At 43.0% G+C, this 22,568-nt stretch overlaps 2 protein-coding genes across 18 annotated transcripts in view; one reads left to right on the top strand and one right to left on the bottom strand.

The window, feature by feature from the left end:
* The first annotated feature begins 3,977 nt into the window (after window positions 1-3,977).
* Window positions 3,978-12,185, top strand: rad23aa (RAD23 homolog A, nucleotide excision repair protein a). Of its 2 annotated transcripts, none has more exons than XM_014193193.3 (9): window positions 3,978-4,302; window positions 4,957-5,118; window positions 5,237-5,391; window positions 6,330-6,379; window positions 6,584-6,705; window positions 7,082-7,169; window positions 9,429-9,559; window positions 9,734-9,895; window positions 10,042-12,185. In XM_014193193.3, exons 1-9 carry the CDS (start codon window positions 4,237-4,239, stop codon window positions 10,153-10,155), a joined length of 1,050 nt encoding a protein of 349 aa, XP_014048668.1. In that variant the 5' UTR covers window positions 3,978-4,236; the 3' UTR covers window positions 10,156-12,185. The 2 variants fall into 2 exon arrangements, with proteins under 2 accessions (XP_014048668.1, XP_014048667.1); XM_014193192.3 differs by having other exon boundaries at window positions 6,578-6,705.
* Window positions 12,186-12,560: 375 nt separating this feature from the next.
* Window positions 12,561-22,568, bottom strand: part of LOC106601192 (nuclear factor I/Xb) — a 138,824-nt gene continuing 128,816 nt past the window's right edge. For 12 of the 16 annotated variants that reach the window (XM_045720382.2, XM_045720384.2, XM_045720389.2 and 9 more), the window contains 3 exons: window positions 22,008-22,155; window positions 20,332-20,423; window positions 12,561-17,575 (listed from right to left, as the gene is read on the bottom strand). In XM_045720382.2, the coding sequence (XP_045576338.2) occupies window positions 17,561-17,575; window positions 20,332-20,423; window positions 22,008-22,155 (255 nt within the window). In that variant the 3' untranslated portion in view covers window positions 12,561-17,560. The remainder of the gene's footprint in view (window positions 17,576-20,331; window positions 20,424-22,007; window positions 22,156-22,568) is intronic. The other 4 variants (XM_045720393.2, XM_045720390.2, XM_045720392.2 and 1 more) reach the window with 1 other exon arrangement.

Raw genomic sequence — 22,568 nt, 5'->3', positions numbered from 1 at the left:
CTGTTATACTTACAGACACCATTCAAACAGTTTTAGAAAATTCGGAGTGTTTTCTATCCAAACCTGAACAATAATATGCATATTCTAGCTTCTGAGTTGGTGTAGGAGGCAGTTAAAAATGGGCACATATTTTTTTCAAAATTCTCAATACTGCCCCCTAGCCCCAATTAACATCCCTGTTAGTGAGCATTTATCCTTTGCCAAGATAATCCATCCACCTGACAGGTGGTATATCAATAAGCTGATTAAACAGCATGATCATCACACAGGTACACAGGTAAACCTTGTGCTGAGGACAATAAAAGGCCACTCTAAAATGTGCAGTTTTGTTACACAACACAATACCACAGATGTCACAGGTTTTGAGGGAGTGTGCAATTGGCATGCTGACAGCAGGAATGTCCACCAGAGCTGTTGCCAGAGAATTGAATGTTAATTTCTATACCATAAGCCATCTCCAACATTGTTTTAGAGAATTTGGCAGTACGTCCAACCGCAGACCACGTGTAACCACACAAGCCCAGGACCTCCACATCCAGCTTCTTCACCTGCGGCATCGTCTGAGGGTGTGCTGAGGAGTATTTCTGTCTGTAATAAAGCCCTTTTGTGGGGGAAATCTCATTCTGATCGGCTGGGCCTAACTCCCCAGTGGTTGGGCCTACGCCCTCCCAGCCCCACCCATGGCTGTGCCCTTGCTCAGTCGTGAAATCCATAGATTATGGCCTAATGAACTTATTTCAATAGACTAATTTCCTTATATGAATTGTAACTGAGTAAAATCTTTGAAATTGTTGCATGTTACATTTATATATTTGTTTAGGATAGATAGATAGATAGATAGATAGATAGATAGATAGATAGATAGATAGATAGATAGATAGATAGATAGATAGATAGCATACATACATACATACATACATACATACTGTACATACTGTACATACTGTACATACATACCACAGGAGGTTGATGGCACCTTAATTGGTAATGGCTGGAGCGGAATCAGTGGAATGCTATCAAATACATCAAACATATGGTTTCTATGTGTTTGATGCCATTCCATTTGCTCCATTACAGACATCATTACGAGCCGTCCTCCCCTCAGCAGCCTCCACTGACACATACATTGAGTCGGGACTTGTGTACTGTAACTATAAGCGTCTAGATGGGTGGGTCAGTGTGTGTACAGGTGGGACAGGAGAGTGAAAGCGAGGCTGTATACCATAGCAGTTTAGAGGAGGGGGAGGAACTCCAGGTGTCCTGCTGTCTCAGGATGTCTCTGCAAAATGCTGGCAGCCCCAGCAGGCACTGCAGAGCAGAGTTCATGAAGCAGGTGTTGCCAATATTAGGCAACCTGTGGGAAAGAAGCCATCAGTTACACACTAATATCTGAACAGTGGACCAAAGGTAAACTAATGAATGGATTTGTAAGGCATGAACGCAAGATAACTCTGAATACCACACAGAATTATTTAAAACAAAAAGCAGAGCTCAGAGATAAGAGTAGGTGTGTGTGTGTAGATGTGTGTGTGTTTTACCCGAGGAGCTTGGTGTTGTCTTCGCCCTCGCCTGTGCAGCTCTGCTCCCCCAGCTGGGTGCTACTCTTGCTGAACAGGTTTGGGAGGCGAGCCATGGCTTCCCGAGGTCTGACCAATGGCCTGGAGGAAGAGAGACTGGTTAGAGGCCTCAGTTGCAGTAGCTCGATACCAATCGGTCTGTTTGAACACTGTTTTAATGTACAAGCATACAGATATTCCTTACCATGTCATGGTGTGAGTGACCACTCTTATGTAGAGTCGAGTGAGATGAAGGTGGCTATTGTCTACAGTACTTACCTCTCCAAGGAGACAGAGGAATCCCTCAGGTCAATGGAGGCCTCTGCAGAGAGAGACCGAGAGACGGACAGCGGTAAGAAAGAAGCTTTGTCAAAGATGAATTGAGAAAAATAGCACCAACAAATGGCACCCGTTTACAGACCTGCGATGCCAGCAAATCGGGGTACCATTCTCTTTGTCTGTGGAACAAATGCCCCCACCTCTTTGACCTCAGAGCTCATAAGATCTCTGTAAAGACACACAGACATATGCATTAGGTTAGCTATATTATATTGGCTTTTTCATTTCAATTCAATGGTGTTGGTTGGCATGAAATTTGATATCAGGCTGCAGTACCTGGCAGTCTCACTGTCTTTGTTGGTCTCTCCATGGTGGTCCACGGGGTTTGGAGAGGAGGACTGGGGGGCAGGGGAGGAGACGTGGGTTGTGGAGGAAGGGCAGGCAGGACTGGGGGGAGTGGCAGAGGAGGATGACTGAGTTGAGACAGCCAGGGAAACAGAGGAAGCACTAAAAGGGGAGGAGGTCTGTGATCCTTCCTCTGAAGAAGAAGAAGAAGAGACAGATGACATGTGGAGAGAGGAGAGGGAAGAGAGGCTGAAGAACTTGGAGAGAGTGGAAGGGGATCTGGCAGGGGATCCAGGGGGTGAGGGGGATGCAGCGCCGATTGGTGTTCGGCCAGACAAGGGGTCGAGGGGTGTCAGAGATGTTGTAGACGGTTTCAAATGGAAAGAAGAGACAAAGGAAGAATCAAGTTGGTGGTGATCCTTTACGTTCTTCTTCTCCCGGTTTTTCCAAACTGACGCAGTTACCATGCTGGCATCCAATGACGTCAGTTTGGGTGGGATTGGGAACGGCGATGGACAGCGGCTCCCAATCCCGAGGCGAACTCTGCACTTCTTTTTCTGTTTGGAGAAACATTATATAGCTAATATAGTACATAACAAATCAAATAAAAAGATCTTACTTGCTTCACAACAGACCTTGTTATATTTGAACTAGCAGCAAAGGTCACACCCAAACCACATGATCTGACCATAAAATAAAGAATATAATATACTCTAAATTGTAACAGAATTAGATCAATTCTAGCCCAGACTAAACATATACCTTTTTACAGCAACACAAACATCCCATTTCAGTGTATTTGTAGACTATGCCTTATTTTGCAGAACATCAAAATATGTTGCCTATTTAACATTGTGATGTCATAACCAAATTATGATGCGCTTGACTACGCGTTACCAGCGTAAATAGCCAACAAATCACACAAACCAAAATGTTGAAAAATAATTTACAAAATGAATTGATCGTGTATTCAGAGTTGTTCCTATTTCATAAAATATACAAAATAACTAGGTTCTTGCCAATAAACCTGTTTTTTTATTGAGAAAACATTGTCTTCTCTTTCTCCCATGCTCCCTGGGTCACTGACGCATGATTGTATGGGATATAGTAAGAAGCTAGGAAATTCGAAGTACTGTCTATCAGAATCAAAATAACTTTTATTGCCCAAGTGGCCTACCTTCACACATTCACAGAATTTGACTCGGTGAATTGGTGCTGCCAGCAATAGACAAATGTAAAGACACATTTACAGCCTATACAATATACAGTAAACATAAAACATATTTATTAGCTTCTATCTTCTTAAAATACTTTAGAGTAATATTTTATTATGGAAAGTAAAATGCCTATTTCACTTCAGTTGACGGTGATCTGATACAGATCGAACGTATAGCTTTGCAATGGTTGTTAGGATGACCTTTGAAAAAGAAAAGGAGAGCCGCACTCTCTTGCTCAGACTCAATAATTGAATAACCTAATATCCAACGTTCCGACCGACAAGCTGTCTTCATCAGGGTATGTTAGGAGGACCTCTGACCGTACCTCATTGAAAAGGTGCCACTCTGCCTAGTGACTGTAAACTAAACAAAAATACTAACGTTAGTACATTTGTTGTATATTTGCTGTTCTGTACACCCAGTTGGTCGCCACCGCACCGGTCACAACTGTCAACAGATCATGCCATAAATGCAAAGCATCGTTTGTTCTCGCAAAGTAGACTCTAGATCCTATTACCACCTGGATGAACTGGCACCCCAGGTGTGTGATTACACCGGGATATTCATATGATTGACCAGTTAGTGGTTGTAGCAATCAGACTCAGAGAGCGCTCGAGGCTGCAAGTTGGGCAGCAAACCGTTACACTGCACCTACTTCTGAGTTTTGTGTCATCAAAGATGGCGATTTGCTGAGTGCTCATGGACACATCTCATGGTCATGGATAAATATTCTCTTGCTTGAACTTGTGGTTAAATGTAGTTTCTGTTTTACTTTTGAATATTTTAAAACACAGCTGTAATCGAAGCGCAAAGGGAAAATAGCGTTAGCTACCGCAACAATGCAAATCACGCTAAAAACACTGCAACAGCAGACCATTCAAATTGACATAGACCCAGATCAAACGGTAAGTGCCCATTTGTTCTTTTTATCTAGCCCGCTTGGCTAACTATTTTCTTTGTTATTTGCACGAAAGACCAAATGAATTGGTCCCAGATGATCAATTCGGATAATACAACTAACAGGCTAACGCTAGCTAGCTAGATGTTATTGACACCCCTAGCATTAGCTAACTAGCTAGTTCTTAGTCTTAGCTTTCCAGCATGACATAGCTAAAGCAAACTAGCTTGCAAGCTAATGTGTGTCAATTTGCTAATCCAATGTTGAGTCTCATTATTAGCTAGCTAGGTAAATTATTATCCTCTAAAACATCAGCTTGCTACATGACTAGCCAACGTTAGTTATCCCTCATCGCGTTAATGTGAGTTTAAGCCAACTATCTAGCGTTAGCTAGACAGCCATATTACTAGCTAGTTAGCTAACTACGTTATCTATTTTAGTCTATGCAAGTCTAGTTGGACGATTAATCAGCAATATTATAGCAGACATTTACTAGCTAGGTCATAACGAGTGAAAATGGCTAGCTAACTACATCATGTAAGGTAAACCGCAATGTAAAAAGTTGGGCAATTCAAACAGTCAGTGTTAGCGAGCAACTTTTTGGTTGCACTGTGTTTAACAATTAAAGCAAGGCTGAACAGCTTCTTTTTGGTTTCAACAGGTGAAGGCATTGAAGGAGAAGATAGAAGCAGAAAGGGGGAAAGATAACTTCCCAGTGTCTGGACAGAAGCTCATATATGCTGGCAAAATCCTGCAAGATGACACACCTATTAAAGACTACAAAATTGACGAGAAGAATTTCGTTGTAGTTATGGTATCGAAGGTACATTTCCGAATCCATTTTACTTGGACTCATAATGAGCTGCACCCACCTGTTTTGGGTTACATGATTGTCTGCATAGATGACAGTAATAGCCTGTTTATATCTCCTCTGGAACTAGGCAAAGTCTGCCACAGCTGCTTCAACACCTTCCTCAGAGGCACCCAAGGCCCCTGTCCAGGACTCTGGGTCGTCTGCGGGCCCGGCCCCTGCAGCCATCCCTATCCCCCCAGAGGAGCCCACACCTTCAGTCGCAGAGCCCCCAGCTCCAGCCAGGTAGGCAGACAGAAGACAGCTGTAGAACTGATATTAACCTATGATTTGGTAGACAGTCTGCCAAATTGGAGAGCGTAATAAAGTAATCTTGAGGCCTGTTCAGGAGGGTAGAGCATTGCAGAACTCTTAACATAGACACATTTTGTGTAGGACAAATATATCCTAAACATTATTCAACATTTCTTAGTTTTTTTCATCTTACTGAATACACCCCCTGTAGTCCCTGTAGCTCAGTTGGTAGAGCATGGTGTTTGCAACTCAAGGATAGTGGGTTCATTTCCCGGGACTACCCATAGGGAAAATGTATGAACGCATGACTAAGTCGCTTTGGATAAAAGCGTTTGCTAAATGGCATATTATTTACGGACACAATTGTTTTATTTTACTTTTATTTAACCAGGTAGGCTATTTGATAACAAGTTCTCATTTGCAACTGCGACCTGGCCAAGATAAAGCAAAGCAGTTCGACACATACAACAACACAGAGTTACACATGGAATAAACAAACATGCAATCAATAATACAGTACAAAAAGTCTATATACAGCATGTGCAAATGAGGTAGTATAAGGGAGGTAAGGCAATAAATAGGCCATGGTGGCGAAGTAATTACAATATAGAAATTAAACACTGGAATGGTAGCATGTGCAGAAGATGAATGTGCAAGTAGAGATACTGGGGTGCAAAGGAGCAAGATAAATAAATACAGTATGGGGATGAGGTAGTTGGATGGGCTATGTACAGATGGGCTATGTACAGATGCAGTGATCAGTGAGCTGCTCTGACAGCTGGTGCTTAAAGCTTGTGAGGGAGATTAGTCTCCAGCTTTAGTGATTTTTTTTGCAGTTCGTTCCAGTCATTGGCAGCAGAATATACAATATACCACTGAATGTTTTGAATGGGTTGACTGGATTTTTGACCCTGTCGTTCTGTTTGCAGTTCCGACCCCAGTGTGGAGGTCCAGGGGGGAGATGCCTCCTCTGCCTTGGGTGAGTGATGGACTTCGACCTGGATATGTGAATAATGTGTCAGTGTGGAATGTATCTGCTGTGTTGCTAGATTGATGATAGCAAGTAGTATGGGCATGGGGATTTGTAAGATGCCTTCTAGCAGCTATGTGTTTATGGGTGTAAATATTGTCCATTGTAACTCGGGTAGATAGTTAACAACTTGTTTATTTTGGTCAGTGACAGGAGCGGAGTATGAGATCATGCTGGCAGAGATCATGTCTATGGGTTATGAGAGGGAGAGAGTGGTAGCTGCTCTCCGGGCCAGCTTCAACAACCCACATCGGGCCGTGGAGTACCTCCTCACTGTGAGAACCGTCAACACACAACTACCTAGCATGCACAATACTGTGCAACCAGGCACCATACACCATGACTCTGCAAAATGACACTGAACAATAGCCCCAAAAAAGTCCATGAATGCTAAATTACACTGTACAGCATGGCACCATATTTGATGAGTCTTTAACATGGCAGCATGTACAATGTCTCAGCAAAATTACACCAGCACTGTGCGACATCAGCTTTCAGAATACAGTTTAACACTGGTGTACAAAATTTTTACCAGAAACACTATTACAGCACAGTGATGCTATAAAATAGTTTTATATGTACCCTCAGCTTAGAACCAGCCTGTCCGTTAGTGCTGTGTGTGTGAGAGTATGTGCTGCTGTGTGTTTCCAGGGCATTCCTAGCAGTCCGGTCCAAGAGACTAATCCCCCAGCACAGCTTCCTGCATCTGCCCGCACAGAGACTCCTACTGTAGCTGAGGGTGAGACCATCTGCCTATAGCTCTGCTATAGTATTACATCTACTGTACAGTGCATTTTGGAAATGTTTTCAGACCACTTGACTTTTTACATGTTTTGTTACGTTACAGCCTTATTCTAAAATGAAATGTTTTTTTCCCCGGATCAATCTACACACAATACCCCACAATAGCAAAGCAAAAACAGGATTTTAATAAATAAAATAAAAAGATTACATTTACATAAGTATTCAGACCCTTTACTCAGAACTTTGTTGAAGCACCTTTGGCAGCGATTACAGCCTCGAGTCTTCTTAGGTATGACGCTAGGGTCGTTATCTTGTTGGAAGGTGAACCTTCACCCCAGTCCTGAGGTCCTAACCTGCTCCAGAGCACTCTTCATCAAGGATCTCTCTACTTTGCTCTGTTCATCTTTCTCTTGATCCTTACTGGTCTCCCAGTCCCTGCCGCTGAAAAACATCCCCACAGCATGATGCAGCCACCACCATGCTTCACCGTAGGGATGGTACCAGGTTTCCTCCAGACGTGACGCTTGGCATTCAGGCCAAAGAGTTCAATCTTCAAATCAAAGTTTATTTGGCACGTGCGCTGAATACAACAGGTGTAGACCTTACAGTGAAATGCTTACTTACAGGCTCTAACCAATAGTGCAAAAAAAGGTATTAGGTGAACAATGGGTAAGTAAAGAAGTAAAACAACAGTAAAAAGACAGGCTATAAAAGTAGCGAGGCTACATACAGACACCGGTTAGTCAGGCTGATTGATTGGTTAGTCAGGCACACAATTCAAATGGTCTGGGTAGCCATTTGATTACCTGTTCAGGAGTCTTATGGCTTGGGGGTAGAAACTTTTGAGAAGCCTTTTTGTCCTAGACTTGGCACTCCGGTACTGCTTGCCATGCGGTAGTAGAGAGAACAGTCTATGACTGGGGTGGGTGGGGTTTTTGACAATTCTTAGGGCCTTCCTCTGACACCGCCTGGTGTAGAGGTCCTGGATGGCAGGAAGCTTAGCCCCAGTGATGTACTGGGCCGTACGCACTACCCTCTGTAGTGCCTTGCGGTCAGAGGGCGAGCAATTGATGCTCGTGATGCAACCAGTCAGGATGCTCTCGATGTTGCAGCTGTAGAACCTTTTAAGGATCTCAGGACCTGTGCCAAATCTTTTGAGTTTCCTGAGGGGGAATAGGCTTTGTCGTGCCCTCTTCACGACTGTCTTGGTGTGTTTGGACCATTCTAGTTTGTTGTTGATGTGGACACCAAGGAACTTGAAGCTCTCTACCTGCTCCACTACAGCCCCATCGATGAGAATGGGGGCGTGCTCGGTCCTCCTTTTCCTGTAGTCCACAATAATCTCCTTAATCTTGGTTTCATCAGACCAGAGAATCTTGTTTCTCATGGTCTGAGAGTCCTTTAGGTACCTTTTGGCAAACTCCAAGTGGGCTGTCATGTGCCTTTGACTGAGGTGCGGCTTCCGTCTGGCCACTCTACCATAAATTCCTGATTGATGGAGTGCTGCAGAGATGGTTTTCCTTCTAGAAGATTCTCCCATGTCCACAGAGGAACTCTGGAGCTCTGTCAGTGACCATCGGTTTCTTAGTCACCTCCCTGACCAAGGCCCTTCTATCCCGATTACTCAGTTTGGCCAGGTGGCTAGCTCTAGGAAGAGTCTTGGTGGTTCAAAACTTCTTCCATTTAAGAATGATGGAGGCCACTGTGTTCTTGGGGACCTTCAATGCTGCAGAACTTGTTTGGTACTCTTCCCCAGATCTGTGCCACAACACAATCCTGTCTCAGAGCTCTACGGACAATTCCTTCGACCTCATGGCTTGGTTTTTGCTCTGACATGCATTGTCAACTGTAGGACCTTATATAGACAGGTGAGTGCCTTTCCAATCAAGTTGTAGAAACATCTCAAAGATGATCAATGGAAATAGGATGCACCTGAGCTCAATTTCAAGTCTCATAGCAAAGGTCTGAAAAATGATTAGCAAAAAAAAATCTAAAACCTGTTTTCACTTTGTCATTATTGGGTATTGTGTGGAGATTGATGAGGAAAACATTTATTTAATCAATTTTAGAATACGGCTGTAACATAACAACGTGGAAAAAGTCAAGGGGTCTGAATACTTTCCAAATGCACTGCATATCAGATTGTTGGAAAGATGGGAATGGTTTATGTGCATTTTCCGAAGTAAGTGTTGTATCTACATCTACTGTATGTTTCAACATGTGCTCTTCTGTAAACATTCTGTATGTGTTGCAGGAGAAAACCCTCTGGAGTTCCTGCGTTCCCAGCCTCAGTTCCAGAGCATGAGGCAGGTGATCCAGCAAAACCCCTCACTGCTGCCAGCTCTACTCCAACAGCTTGGCCGGGAGAACCCACAGCTTCTACAGGTAACACACATACACCATGCACTACACACACTGATGGCACCACCACTCATACTAGCTTGCGTCACACACTCCCTATAGTGATACCTCCCAGGTTTTGTGATTTCACAATGCATGTTCTGCTTGTTGCTGATTGCTGTCTACTTATCTTTCCCTATTGATTAAACTCAACAACAGCAAATCAGCCAGTACCAGGAGCTGTTCATCCAGATGCTGAATGAGCCGGCGGGGGAGGTAGGAGACGTGCCTGAGGTGGGGGACTTGGGTGCTGCAGTGGAGGAGGGAGCTCCAGTCAACTACATTCAGGTCACGCCTCAGGAGAAGGAAGCCATCGAGAGGGTGAGGGGAGCTAAAGACCTCTCAATGCACTGTTTAGTGCATAAGATGGCTTCAACTGACAAGGAGACTAGCTAAGAAATGCATACATTGTGACCTTTCTGGTGAGAAATTGTAATGTTCTGTGTTTTTTTTCTCTCCTGTCTCAGTTAAAAGCGTTGGGTTTCCCCGAGGCACTGGTGATCCAGGCCTACTTTGCCTGTGAAAAGAACGAGAACCTAGCGGCCAACTTCCTCCTGAACCAGGGCTTTGAGGATGAATGAGAGGCGCTGGCCTGCCCTCCTCTCCAGCCGAGCACAAGGACTACACCCCACTGTAGAGCAACAATCTTCAGGTCATTTCAGAGGGAGGGGGGGGTCTTACAAGCTACACAAAGTATATGTTGATCTAAGGGTGAAAGAGGAATAATGAAATCCACTTGAATTCCAATGGAATGTGTGGGATTTGTTTAGGGCAGATATATAGAGAGATTTTAGAAGAGCTTTGGGAACGGGAGGGAGGGGGCTGAAGGGTTTGCGGTGTGTGTGTGTGTACAGGTGGATGCCATTCAATTAAGGTGCAAAGTCATTGATATGCATATCTAAGCTTGTTGATGCTGTAGCTGGATGTAATGGAAGCACATTCTCCTTGATGCACTTCTACAATGTTGGTGTATTGAGGCAAGAGGGGAAAGGGAAACTAAATTGATGGTCATGAAGAGTCCGCTTGTGGTCTGTTCACTTGATTGCACCAGTCCCTCACATTTCCTTTGCCATTCAAAAACCAACCACATAGCAAAACACATTTCTCATCCCATGATAGTCATACAGGCAAGTACATTTTGCCAGCGGCCAGGCCAAGTTATTTATGAGGTCCCCTCACTTCACCTCAAAGCTAGCGCTTTTAGTTTTCACTCAGATATCCATGATCTCTCTGGGTGTGGAAATGCTCAACATCCTGAGTAAATTGAGCGGTATAGAACAACCAAAATGGCAAATGGATGTGTGTATGCTCACATAACCGTACAGGTACATTACTGTGTGGATGTTTTGCTGAAAGGTGCAGTCCTCTCTAGTGTTACGTCTCTGATGAGCTGAGCAACGCTGACCTTACCTTTACATATAATCCTCTGAAGGGGGGAGAGAGAGAGATGGCAGGGACCAGTCCTGGGATGCTGGAGTTACTCACTTACCTCCTTCCTAAGGCTGAGTTGTAGACACACCACCTTTCTCATAGGATCTGATTAATAGTACACACGAAGTGCAGCTCAAATACAACGGGACCAGCTGGTCTTGAGACACCTAAGGGCTGGATTCAACTCGTATCGTGTAAAAATGTAAGGGTAATTTCCTGTTGAGCCGACATATGCAGTATTTACCATGAGTGCAGTCTCGGCGACCGTGGGAACATTGCCTTTAAATTGTCAATAGCACTATAAAGCGGATATTCAGCACTACGGATTGAATAGAGCCCAAAATGTCCAGTCGGAACAAGGGTCCACATGAAGGTTGTCCATATAAAGTCTTTATTAAACCAGGACCCAGTCATAGCCAATCATTGTCATCATCCACAGCCTGAATGAGCCTATTCAGACTATTCAACAGTCTTTAGTGAGGAGGTGAATCTGAAGTTTCAACCGGCTATTGCCTAGCTTTAACCACCTGTTTCCAACTGAGATAGTAAAACATGAGGCTTGGTTGACCCATGCCTTATTACACTAAGGATTCTCAGTGTTTTGAGATGTTGCTATTGTGGGTTTTCTGAGGGAACGGAGGGTACCAAGAAATGTGTGGTTTTATGAATACTCACTTATCAAGGTATGTTGTCTCTAACTTAACATGGCAGGAGTTTAATGGGTCTATGAAGAGACAAGCTTTTATGAGTTTGGATTGAACAGATGCATTCAAATGTATTGACTCCCTTGCACAGAATTTCCTGTTTTCTCTTTTCAAAACTGGTTTAATGGCTATTTTTACCCTGCAGGCACCTTCAACTTGCCACAAGTAGGATCAATTACACTTGCCGAGAATCACTTGCCTCAAACCAAATTCATTGTGAATTTAGTTCATGCCATTGACTTAAGAGAAACATTTCAGTTTTGATTTATTTATTGGACCTATGAAACAAATGAACATGAGAACAAAGCTTTCAATCTCAACTTATTTTAAAGGAATAGTGAATCATGAATAGTGATCATGCCAATATGTTTGACTGCATCTTTTTTTGTGAACATGGCTTTCACAGACACTGGCATTTTACAGCATCAACATGATACGCTTCAATGCTCAGCTTCATTAAACATCAATATGTCATGGCTTATTTTTTTATTTCATGCTAAACACTCCCGTATGCACCACATTCTTGGTCTGGACAATGAATGAGGCCAACTGAAATTAAACTAAACTTGATCTTATGGAATACAAAGTATTACAGGAAATGTAATTTATACACACTCCGGTTCAAGTCCAGGCATTTTGGTATCATGTAGGAATAAGTAGTGCTACTCCTGTGGACTTGACCCTCCATTATCAGTATCGGTAAGTAGATTTTCTGATAAGCAGTGGAACTATTTTGGCCTCTTACCCCACTCTATAACATGATGCATCTCTAGGGTTCTCATCCCCAGCACAGGCAAACCACCTACCCAATCAAACAGCAATCTGAAAATAAGCAGACAGAAACAGGTGAGTTACAGTCAAGAACATCCTTTTATTCAAGTGTTGCTCTTTTCAAACTGTTTTTATTATTATGGAAAAGAAACTGTAATTAACACATGCATTTCACCATGGGCTCTGGGAGGTGTATTCTTGAGGGAGGGAAGCTGCACTGAGGGGCGCGGTGGGAGCTAGGGGGTGGGGGGCAAGGCCAGCTGGGGGTTCACTCTACACAACACTAAACACGGCGCTACACACTTAAAAACCAACCCGAAGGAAAATAAAAAGACGGATGGCCAGGGAGAGACAGAGCTCTCTGGTGCTGCAGGGCAAGATAGCTAGGGACCAACATCCTGCCCAAGCAAAGCACACACTGAAACCTGTCACTCTGGCTTCTCAACTGGGGTGCTTAACTTGTCAAGGCTAATACTGCTGCTGGCTTCAATCACTTACAATAAAAACGTGCATATTCTTGTAGGAAACAAGTAGGCCGTCTATCAAGCCTGCTCTTGATTTTGCTGGTGGAATTTCAAGGTTCTTTAACTGTCTACCGCATGTCACATACAGTGTATAGAACCATATGACTTTAGTCTAATTGTACTCACTTCATTTGGGGTTCTAGTAAATGGGTGTAATGGTTCCCCTGATTGTGGATCTGAGCCTGCCAGTCTACCTGGGCTTGAACCATTCCGTTATAAGGTGCTTAGAGTAATTTCAGGTAGTTTTTTCACAGCTGGTCTCATACAACCACTAGAAAGGTGCATCATTAACGGTCTCAATGTAGCATTGCTGCATAAGATACGAAAATCCAAATTCTGTAAACATTGTTTTGATAAAAACAAGAATTAAACAAACCTGCCTATTCTACCCCAGTTGCCAAGCAGCTCCCTTGCCCATTCAGAGGGAAATTCTTATGTGTATTTTATCTCCACATTGTGATATGTCATCAAATACATCCCACTGAAAAACTAGGCGCCCTCACAGACCCTCTCCTCGCCACACCCCAAGAGCCCACCGGTGTAACTTGTTCACTTACATTAGCTGTTCAATGGAGAAGCTGAAGAGATCGGTATGGTATACAATGTGAAGCGTACAGACAAGAATAACATGTGAGCTAACTGCATTCTGCTCAGACAAAGTTTAGCTTTTTTTTACCCCTCCATTCAGAGAAAAGGGGCTTGGGGAGGGAAACGCAGCTACAGACTACTCCAGTGTCCAAGAGAGACAGAAGACAAGATACAGGAAGAGAAGCAAGACATTTTTTTTTTTTTGCTTTTCTTAATTATTCAACAATAAAAATAACTAAATCACACCAATTTCCTTTAGTACTATATATACTGCTTTGAAAAGCTTGAAGGAGAGGATATAGAAATATGAAGGAGGGGACTTTTTTGAGACGGGCACTCAGGATTACAAGATGGAGTCTGTGAACAAAAGGCACTTTTTAGGGACAACCTTTAAGATGCTCTGATTCTAACACTACATCACCAAACAAATATTTAGAATAATTTACACTGCGGATTGGGAGTGGAAGGGGGAAGGGTTCACTTCTTTGATTTAATCCTGCTCTCATCCTTTCTGTGCTCAAAATATACCTTACACTCCCTCACCTCTTGTTTGGGTTTGAGATAGGAGTCTACTAATCAATTAAACCTACCAAATGTATTTCACGTTAAACCTCCCATCTCTCCAAATGCTATTAATCACTTTGTGGTTGAGCTAACACTTAGAAAAATGGATTCCATTTCTGATGCATCTCCCAAAATGGGGAAGATCTTGTCTGTGTCCCAAACTTGATTACTTCGGTTGGCCAGTTTTAAACATGTCCACAGCTTAAACAATTGGATGAAAGTTGCAATTCATCTGTTAAATAGGTCATGTTTTAGTCAGTTCTCTGGTGATACTGACATGGCCTAGATGTCCATTATGTCAGGCCTTTTCCACTAGTTCATCATCCCATTGTCAGGATAACCATCTAATCAAACTCAAAAAATGGTTCTCTTCCTGCTCTGGGATAAAGGTTGAAGAAAAATGCCTTTATCACAACCTTTTCATATAATGAACCCCTCCCCCCTTGGTAAATACAAAAAGAGAAATAGAATAATGCATGTTTCCTAAAATGTGCTTTATGATAACACTTCATTTTGTTTATTATTATTTATGTATAATAGAGTTTGAATGTACTTTATTTTGTAAAAAGCACCAGTTTCATTTAGTGATATATATTTTTGTTTTGCTAAATTGTTCCTTCAGCCCTCCCAGATTTAGAAAACAAATCATTACAACAAATACATTTTTTTAAATGAATAAGGAAAAAAAATAAAAACTCATTTTCAATTTCCAAAGACTGGGATTTTTTTTGTCTGCCCTCATGTTTAGAGTCCCGGAGCAAGTGGACTTAAAACAAAAAAAGAGTGTTTAGCCTCTTTTCTCGTGACACCCTCAAACAATCTCTAACAGACAAACACAATTTATCTACCCAAGGCATTGCACATGGCTCAATCAACATACATACATTTTTTTCAACAACAATACTTCCCAAACAAGAAAGAATAACCAAAATCTAATCCGTTATTTTCCTTGACTACAATGTCACTATTGTTTTCTATATAAATCATGTATCTATAGTATTTTCCAATGTACACTTTTTGCTATTAGATGTGGGTGTAGGGACTGGTACTTTTGCTCCAATCAGATATTTAAGATGCATCAACTGACTGTGCCATGCTTCAAAAAATAACTAGACTGCCACAGAGCTTATTTTGCAAATAAAAACATGTATATATCTATAAATATATATGTGTGTATATATATATAAAGATGATTGCAATTATTCAGTGAGCTGTCACTGTTTTTCTCCCCAGACATAGCATTTCACCACCATTCACTATAGCTTATATGTGAGAAAAAGAACCTGAATTCATGTTTAACAAATTGCATAATGGGAATACAGAGGCACTTCCATAGATTAGAAAATAAATCACCATAGCCATCAATTCTTATTCAGCAGCGCTAGTTCTCTATCAAGCTGATGAGATGGTTGCCGTCTGGCAACATTGCTTCCCTGCAGTGAAGTACATGGCCAGGCAGTCCAGTTATTTTGTGAGGTTGGTGATTTGAGCTGATGTTCCTTAATAAAAAAATCACTTTCAAACTGAATCTTAGTAATTTAAATAAAAAGTGAATGATTAAAAACAAAAGGTTTCCTCAGAGATTGCCCTATGTTAAGACTTCCCTTTACAGTCAATCTGGCCTGGGCTGGGTGGTTGTAACTGCTACTTATACTGTAAGTTTGCATGTGAGTTTGTCAAGTGCCGCTGTGCTAAGTGTGTTCATTTAATTTGTCCCTCTTGATTTCAAAAGGTTTAACTTTTGTCTTTTGTCTGGAAAAGTATCTTTAGGGCAGTTTGATCTATAAGGGCTGACTGAACAGAATGAACAGGCTGGATAGGATGGGGAGCTGAGATCGTGTCAGGGAAAAGAGGTGACCATAGCACCCTACCAGACCATCTCAATATGACCTCTGACTTCAACGCAGGCTCTCCTTCCCAAACATGGGAACAAATATGTCACATTATTTTGCTCCGCAGCGTGGCTCTCTGCTCTTGGAACAGGGGCAGTCTGGGAGTGTAAACAAAAAGGGTAAACTTCAGGGAGATGGGAGGGAGGTGGACTCTGGGCCCTCAGCAACCTAATGTCACTGTTTCACTACATGGTATTGAACACTGACTGAATCACCCTTCCTGCCAATACCACTAGAAGTCTCGCTCCCACCCGCTGTATTTTTCAATAAGGTGCTGTCATTCAAACAACATTTTTTAAAGCGGACAAATTCAGAGGGACAAGTCCAATAAGAGAAGAAACAAAAAATAAAACAATTCTTGTGCAAAAGGGTTATTTACTACTGTAGCTGTGTAGTTCTGTGTTTTTAACTAAGTATGTGTGTTGGGTTCTGTGTCTACTACAAGGGGCAAAAAGAGTGTACTGGAAACGTGTGCATAGCATGTGTTATAGACGTAATAACACCACTTGGGCCCGGTGTGTGTGTGTGTGTATATATGTGTGTTACAAATGGCATTCATCATTCAAATGAAAGTGGGTATACTTAGCACTTGATTATTGTTGCGGTTGTAGTTTTGCAAGAGTGAACTGGGCATTTTGCTTTACTTGGGTTTGGGTTCTTCTGCTGGAATGCTGGTTAGAGTGGAGGCCTTGGTGTTTCTGAACTGTGGGCTGAGACTTCTCATATCCAGTTTCTCTCTCTTTCACTAATAATAACAACAATACAATCATAGGTAAGCCTGTTTTCCCCCCATGCCATGTAGGTGTAATAGTGGACATGAGATTAGTGTTAATTCAGCTTGTAGTGCAACCTTTAGGATATGTTTTGGCATGGTTTCTGTCTTGTTAATAGTGGGGCTGATTAGGTCAATGGTTATAAGACTGGGAAATATTGGTCAATTGACAGTGACAGGGAGACATCACAGTAGCATGGACTGCTACGTATTTCACTGGAACCTAATGGGTGTGTTTTGTGGGTGATTTGACAGTGGGGAGCGTACCACATTTAAATGATGCCGTGTTTTGTGCCTTCAAGGGAGTGATTTGATGTCCCTTCAATTTCAATCCCCACTCCTACATCAGTTTTTTTTACTGTTGAATAGTTGCTTTTCTCAGCCATTGCACAATGTGTCCTTGTTCCGAAGTAGGTGGTGACCTTTTTTCTCTCCAGGTTCCTCTTTTTGTGTTGCCGTGTTTTGCTGGTTCGGTGGATGTGAGAGATGACTTCTTGTCCTCTGCCTCTCCCAAATCCTATGATCCTCCCATCTTAAAAATGGGGGGTTCCGTCTGTTTAGGTAATTGGGTCCAGAGTTCCTCTACTAATATCATGCTAAGATTTCCTGGGTTGCTTTACTTTTTATGTGAGACATAAGGATCGTTGGGCAATTTCCCGTGGGTTATTTTTCTGTTTTTCCATGTTTCAATTCCCAATTGTAAAGAAAGATTCTAGTTGCTGGTTTGCAGACAGGTCATGTCAGAGGAACCAAGACTGTTAAATAGAAAAAAAGAGGACATTGTTAACAGGATTTCAATTTTCGCTTACAATGACATACCCAAATCTAACTGCCTGTAGGTCAGGGATTGAAGCAAGGATATACATATTCTTGATACCATTTGAAAGGAAACACTTTGAAGTTTGTGGAAATGTGAAATTAATGTAGGAGAATATAACACATTAGATCTGGTCAAAGAAAATACAAAAGAATCATCATCTTTGAAATGCAAGAGCAAGGCCATAATGTATTATTCCAGCCCAGGCGCAATTTAGATTTGGACCACTTGATGGCAGCAGTGTATGTGCAAAGTTTTAGACTGGTCCAATGAACCATTGCATTTCTGTTCGAAATTTTGTATCAAGACTGCCCAAATGTGCCTAATTGGTTTATTAATAACTTTCCAAGTTCATAACTGTGCACTCTCCTCAAACAATAGCATGGTATTATTTCACTGTAATAGCTACTGTAAGTTGGACAGTGCAGTTAGATTGACAAGAATTTAAGCTTTCTGCCAATATCAGATATGTCTATGTCCTGGGGAATTTTCTTGTTACTTACAACCTCATGCTAATCGCATTAGCCTACGTTAGTTCAACCTTCCCATGGGGGCCCACCGAGCCTGAAGAAGTTTTAAGTTCAGGTTAAAATGTGTACCATTAAAAATAAGTAAACACTAATGACCACTAGAGGCCCACACACGTTCCATACACTAACAATGGTCAACAGTTGTCAGCCCCTTGTCATATTGAGGAAATACTCCCAGCTATATTCATTGACTGTCCATGGCTGTACTGTACTATAGTGCTGTGGGAGTATGGTTTGTCTCTGCTGCTAATGGCTGTTGTTATTCCTGACTGGACTCAGAGTCCACAGGCAGCGGGGGGAGAGATGGCTGGCGCTCCCTGTATTCAGATTGAGTTTCTCCCGCTCAGTGTGAAAATAGAGCAGAACTGGGTCGCCGGCCCGGGATCTGGCACCAGTCAACACTGGCCAACATTCTGGAGCCTTGGAAACTTTGGGCCTCCGGGGAGGTGCCGTTTGTTTTGTTTGACTCTAACAGGTCGCCTGAATACACCCCCACTCCTGCCTCTTGCCCTCCCTCATCCCCCCTCTTGCCGCAGGCTCTGTCCCAGCAGCCTATGGGCTTCGTAACTCTTCCCCTGTCAATTACACTCTCTCTCTCTGTCTTTCTCTCCATCTATAGCACTCTCTCTGGAATCCTTGGCAGTAGTGACCGCCCTCTTTCCTTATCCACGCCTTCCTCCCCTCAGCATCCTCTCTCAAGTTCAAGTGGCTATGACATCATGTCTGGTTGCTGCGGGCAACCAGACAATCGGGACATGACTTCTCTGAGGAGGGCTGTGCTGAAACTCCCTCTCCCCCTCTTTCACTATTTTTCTCCCTCTCGCTCATTCTCCTGTTTCCTCTCTCCTCTGGCCGTAGAACCCCCTTGCTGCCACCAGAGGGTACTTGGAGACCAAATATCTATGCTCTGGGAGTGAGAGTACTATTCAGGCCCTGCAGTCACAGCAAACAGACTTTTCACAAGGCCTTTGCACATTATTAATGTTTTGATAGAGCATTATGCTAACAATGTCATTTCTGAGCTACATATGCAACCAATTAAAGCTCCCTATACAATTTCGTTTATCCAGTGCAAACTAAAACCATACTGTAAACACAATATACTCAATAACACAGAGCACTGGAGGGCTACACAGGAAGTGTGTGTGTGTCTGAATAGTTCTGAGTTTGTTCAGAAAGAGAGGGTAAAGAAGGGACAAAATGGCATAGAGTTGGCACGGTGGTGTAAGGTGAGCCTCATGAGCGGGGTGGGTTAGTCAAACAGGGCATGTTACGAAGCTGGAGAGAGAGGGAAAAAGAGGCGCGGTAGGAGGGAGAGAGAGAGTGAGCTGAGGGAGAGCATAGAGGGAGTGAAGCGAGGGAGTGTAGGGATGGAGGGTGAGAGCAGCAGAGGGCTTCAGATGGTTTCCATGTGGTGGGGAGGAGTGTGGAGCAGAGCTGGCTCGGGGCGGGTGTGGTTGGACACTAATGAGAAAAGTGCAGTGGGTAATGGCGGAGGCATATGAGCGAGAGGCAGTGCGGTGGAAAGAGAGAGCCCGCTGCCTGAGGTGCAGGCTCCAGATGGGCCAAATAAACAGTGAGAGGTCAGTTTAACACACACACACACACACACACACACACGGTAAACCACACACATGGTAAACCACATACACGGTAAACCACACACACAAACACACATTCACAACAAATCATGGGATGAGGAGAGGGATACACCAGTGAGATTTAGGGAGTAGTTAGGCAGTTTGGGAATAAGGAATATTTTTGGCATGTATCCATTCATCTAAGTAAGTTTCCTGAGTTGGGCTGATAATCTCAAAGAAAACAGACAGGTTTCCTACACACAAAAAAGACACATGCACGCACGCACACCACATGAAAACACACACACGCACATTGTGGAAAGCAGCAGAAAGCGCTAATGTGCTAATGCAGTAGTTTGGTAGTGTTGGTACTAGTGTTGATGAGAGTAAGGGCTTGATTAAATCCTTAGTGCTGAAGAGCTGTGCTACAGCACAATAGAAATGTAAAGGCAATGTTCCTGCGTTAGCGGAGACTGTAGTCATGGTAACGCTGCATATGTCGACTCAATCGGAAATGACATTTCACTTTCAATCGCAAACTTCAGCGATACAGATTGAATCGAGCCCTAAAGCTGTTTGCTCACCTGTGTCTGCTGCGGGATGTTCAGAAAGTTGTTGTCCCGTGATCCGATGCTGACAAACCTGTTGGGAGCTGGGGCCCCTGACGTGGAGTAAGCTGCAGACAGACACAGAAAGGAGAAATGGTCAAACCATTTCAGCACAAACCACAGCCTGTGTTCAATAAAACAAAATTACGGAGCATTGTACTGAAGTTTCATAACAATTTCAGAAAATACTGCTTTAAGCTCTCAACCTGACATCACACGTAGAATTGTTACTGTAAGTCCCCCTCCGCATCATAGAGTAGGGCTACTGAACTGAGCCGGACCTCTCCAAACTATAACCCTGGTCCCAAATTTAGGGCAGTTTGAGGTCAATATAGACTGCAACACGAAGGTTGTTATTACAAACCCTTCTAACATGTGAGGAATCTGATACTGGAAAGTTTCTGTAGTGTGTGTGTAAGTCTGTATTATTTAGCAGCATACACATACGTTAAGTAGACTTTGAGAAAAAAAGGTGCTATCTAGAACCAAAAAGGTTTCTTCTGCTGAGAACCCTTTGAAGAAGCCCTTTTGGTTCCAGGTAGAAATATTTTCTACATGGAGTAGAACCCTTTCCAGAGAGGGATCTACATGGAACCCAAAATAGTTCTACCTGGAACCAAAAAGTGTCATTCTATGGGGACAGATGCAGAACCCTTTTGGAACCCTCATGTTTGAGAATCAGTAACATAGATAAAATATCTAAAAGACTTTGAGACATTGATTGAGGGGGTTGAAAAAAAATGTATAAAACAAAATAATACAAAAATCTGAAATATAAAAAAAGAGAAGGAAAAAAAAGAAAGAAAAGTGCTCCGTCCAGTGCCCCTTCTGTCATAGGTGAGAAACATTTTGGCAGACACCTCCAATAACTAGACACACCCTTCTAATGGACACACCCCTTCAGTATAAAACTGCACATACATAAGCAGAACTCCAAGTCTGACCTTCAAAGCAACAACACCACCAACTCAGTAAATTAAAAAAAAAAAAAAATCTATTCAACTAAAAAGTAAAATATAACTCCAAATATTATTTTCATGTTTGGATATTTTCTGGGGAAATGGCAGAATAACTGGAGCATGATGTTTTGGAGTCCACATAAACTGCCCTAAATATGTGCCACTAGTAAAGAAATAAGTGATTTAGAGTGAGCAATTGACAAAAAGGAAATGGATCAAACTCTATTTCAGACTACCTCCGATCTCAACTGACATCTCGGGGGCTGGCCATATGAGATAAATAAAACATAAACGGAGGAAAACCAGGATGGCAATCTGCTGCGTCAACATCTGTGAGGGCAGAGGCACAGGGGTATCGAGGAAGGGTTAGTGTCATTCAAGGCAGGGCTCAGGATGGGCTTTCTAAAAGAAAGAGGATGGGCCTAATATAGAGCCCTGGAGGACACCACAAAAGGGTCATCAGAGGAGAATGGTGACAGGCTTCTGTCATAACTCTAGGGTCAGTATGATTCCAGACAGTGAAGGAGGTGAGAGGTGAGCTGGCTGTTGGGGCGGAGGGTATTTACTATGGGAGCGGGCAGAGGATGGCTGGCCAGGGCCCTAAGATACAGAGGGGCAGCTCCAGTAAAAAAAAAAAAAAAAATATTGGGTGAGTTTGGTTTTGGTTCTGACTTGGTCTGTGGGGTCACTTACACGGAGATGTGGGCGAGGTCAGTCCGCCGTCGGGAGGCGTGCTGCTGGTTTTAGAGTCGGACATGGGGAGGGGCACTGGGCGGGCCACTGGGGGAGGTGGAGGCAGCAAGAAGGAGCCCGGCATTTTGCTCTGGCCGCTCCCGTTTGGCTGCGGACAACACAAACAGGGTCAGGAGGGCGACATGTGACAACCCGCACATGGCATGAGAGGACGCAGCTCCAGAGACCAGGTCCCAAATAAATCCATGATGGGTGGTGGGAGAGGTGGGGGTGTTGGAAACAACAGCCAAACGAATGATGTATGTGCATTGCGTCAATTATGGAGGTGTACAAAATAATAATCACCACGAGGGTTGATCGGGGATTTGAAGCGGAGGGGAGTTCTGGGGTGGTCCATGGTGGAGGGGTGAGTGGGAGGGGGGTGAGAGCACAATTGGTGGTGGGGTTTGTCCATAACATGGCAACAAATCAAAACACGGGAAAAATACTCTACTAAGAAAACACAACACCAACAACACGGGAAATAATAATTACAATAAAAACGGAAGACAGAACATGTAT

This window comes from Salmo salar, chromosome 06, assembly GCF_965601325.2.
Source record: "Salmo salar chromosome 06, fSalSal1, whole genome shotgun sequence".
Lineage (NCBI taxonomy): Eukaryota > Metazoa > Chordata > Actinopteri > Salmoniformes > Salmonidae > Salmo > Salmo salar.
Note: the sequence above shows the minus strand (reverse complement) of the source record. Positions and strands in the feature narration are given on the sequence as shown.

What these genes read in the sequence shown, in the direction of transcription:
- rad23aa (XM_014193192.3), top strand. Translation starts at nt 4,237, where the DNA reads ATGCAAATCACGCTAAAAACACTGCAACAGCAGACCATTCAAATTGAC. An exon ending in ACATAGACCCAGATCAAACG is followed by an intron (nt 4,303 to 4,956) that starts GTAAGTGCCCAT and finishes TGGTTTCAACAG; the next exon opens with GTGAAGGCATTGAAGGAGAA. An exon ending in AGAAGGAAGCCATCGAGAGG is followed by an intron (nt 9,896 to 10,041) that starts GTGAGGGGAGCT and finishes CTCCTGTCTCAG; the next exon opens with TTAAAAGCGTTGGGTTTCCC.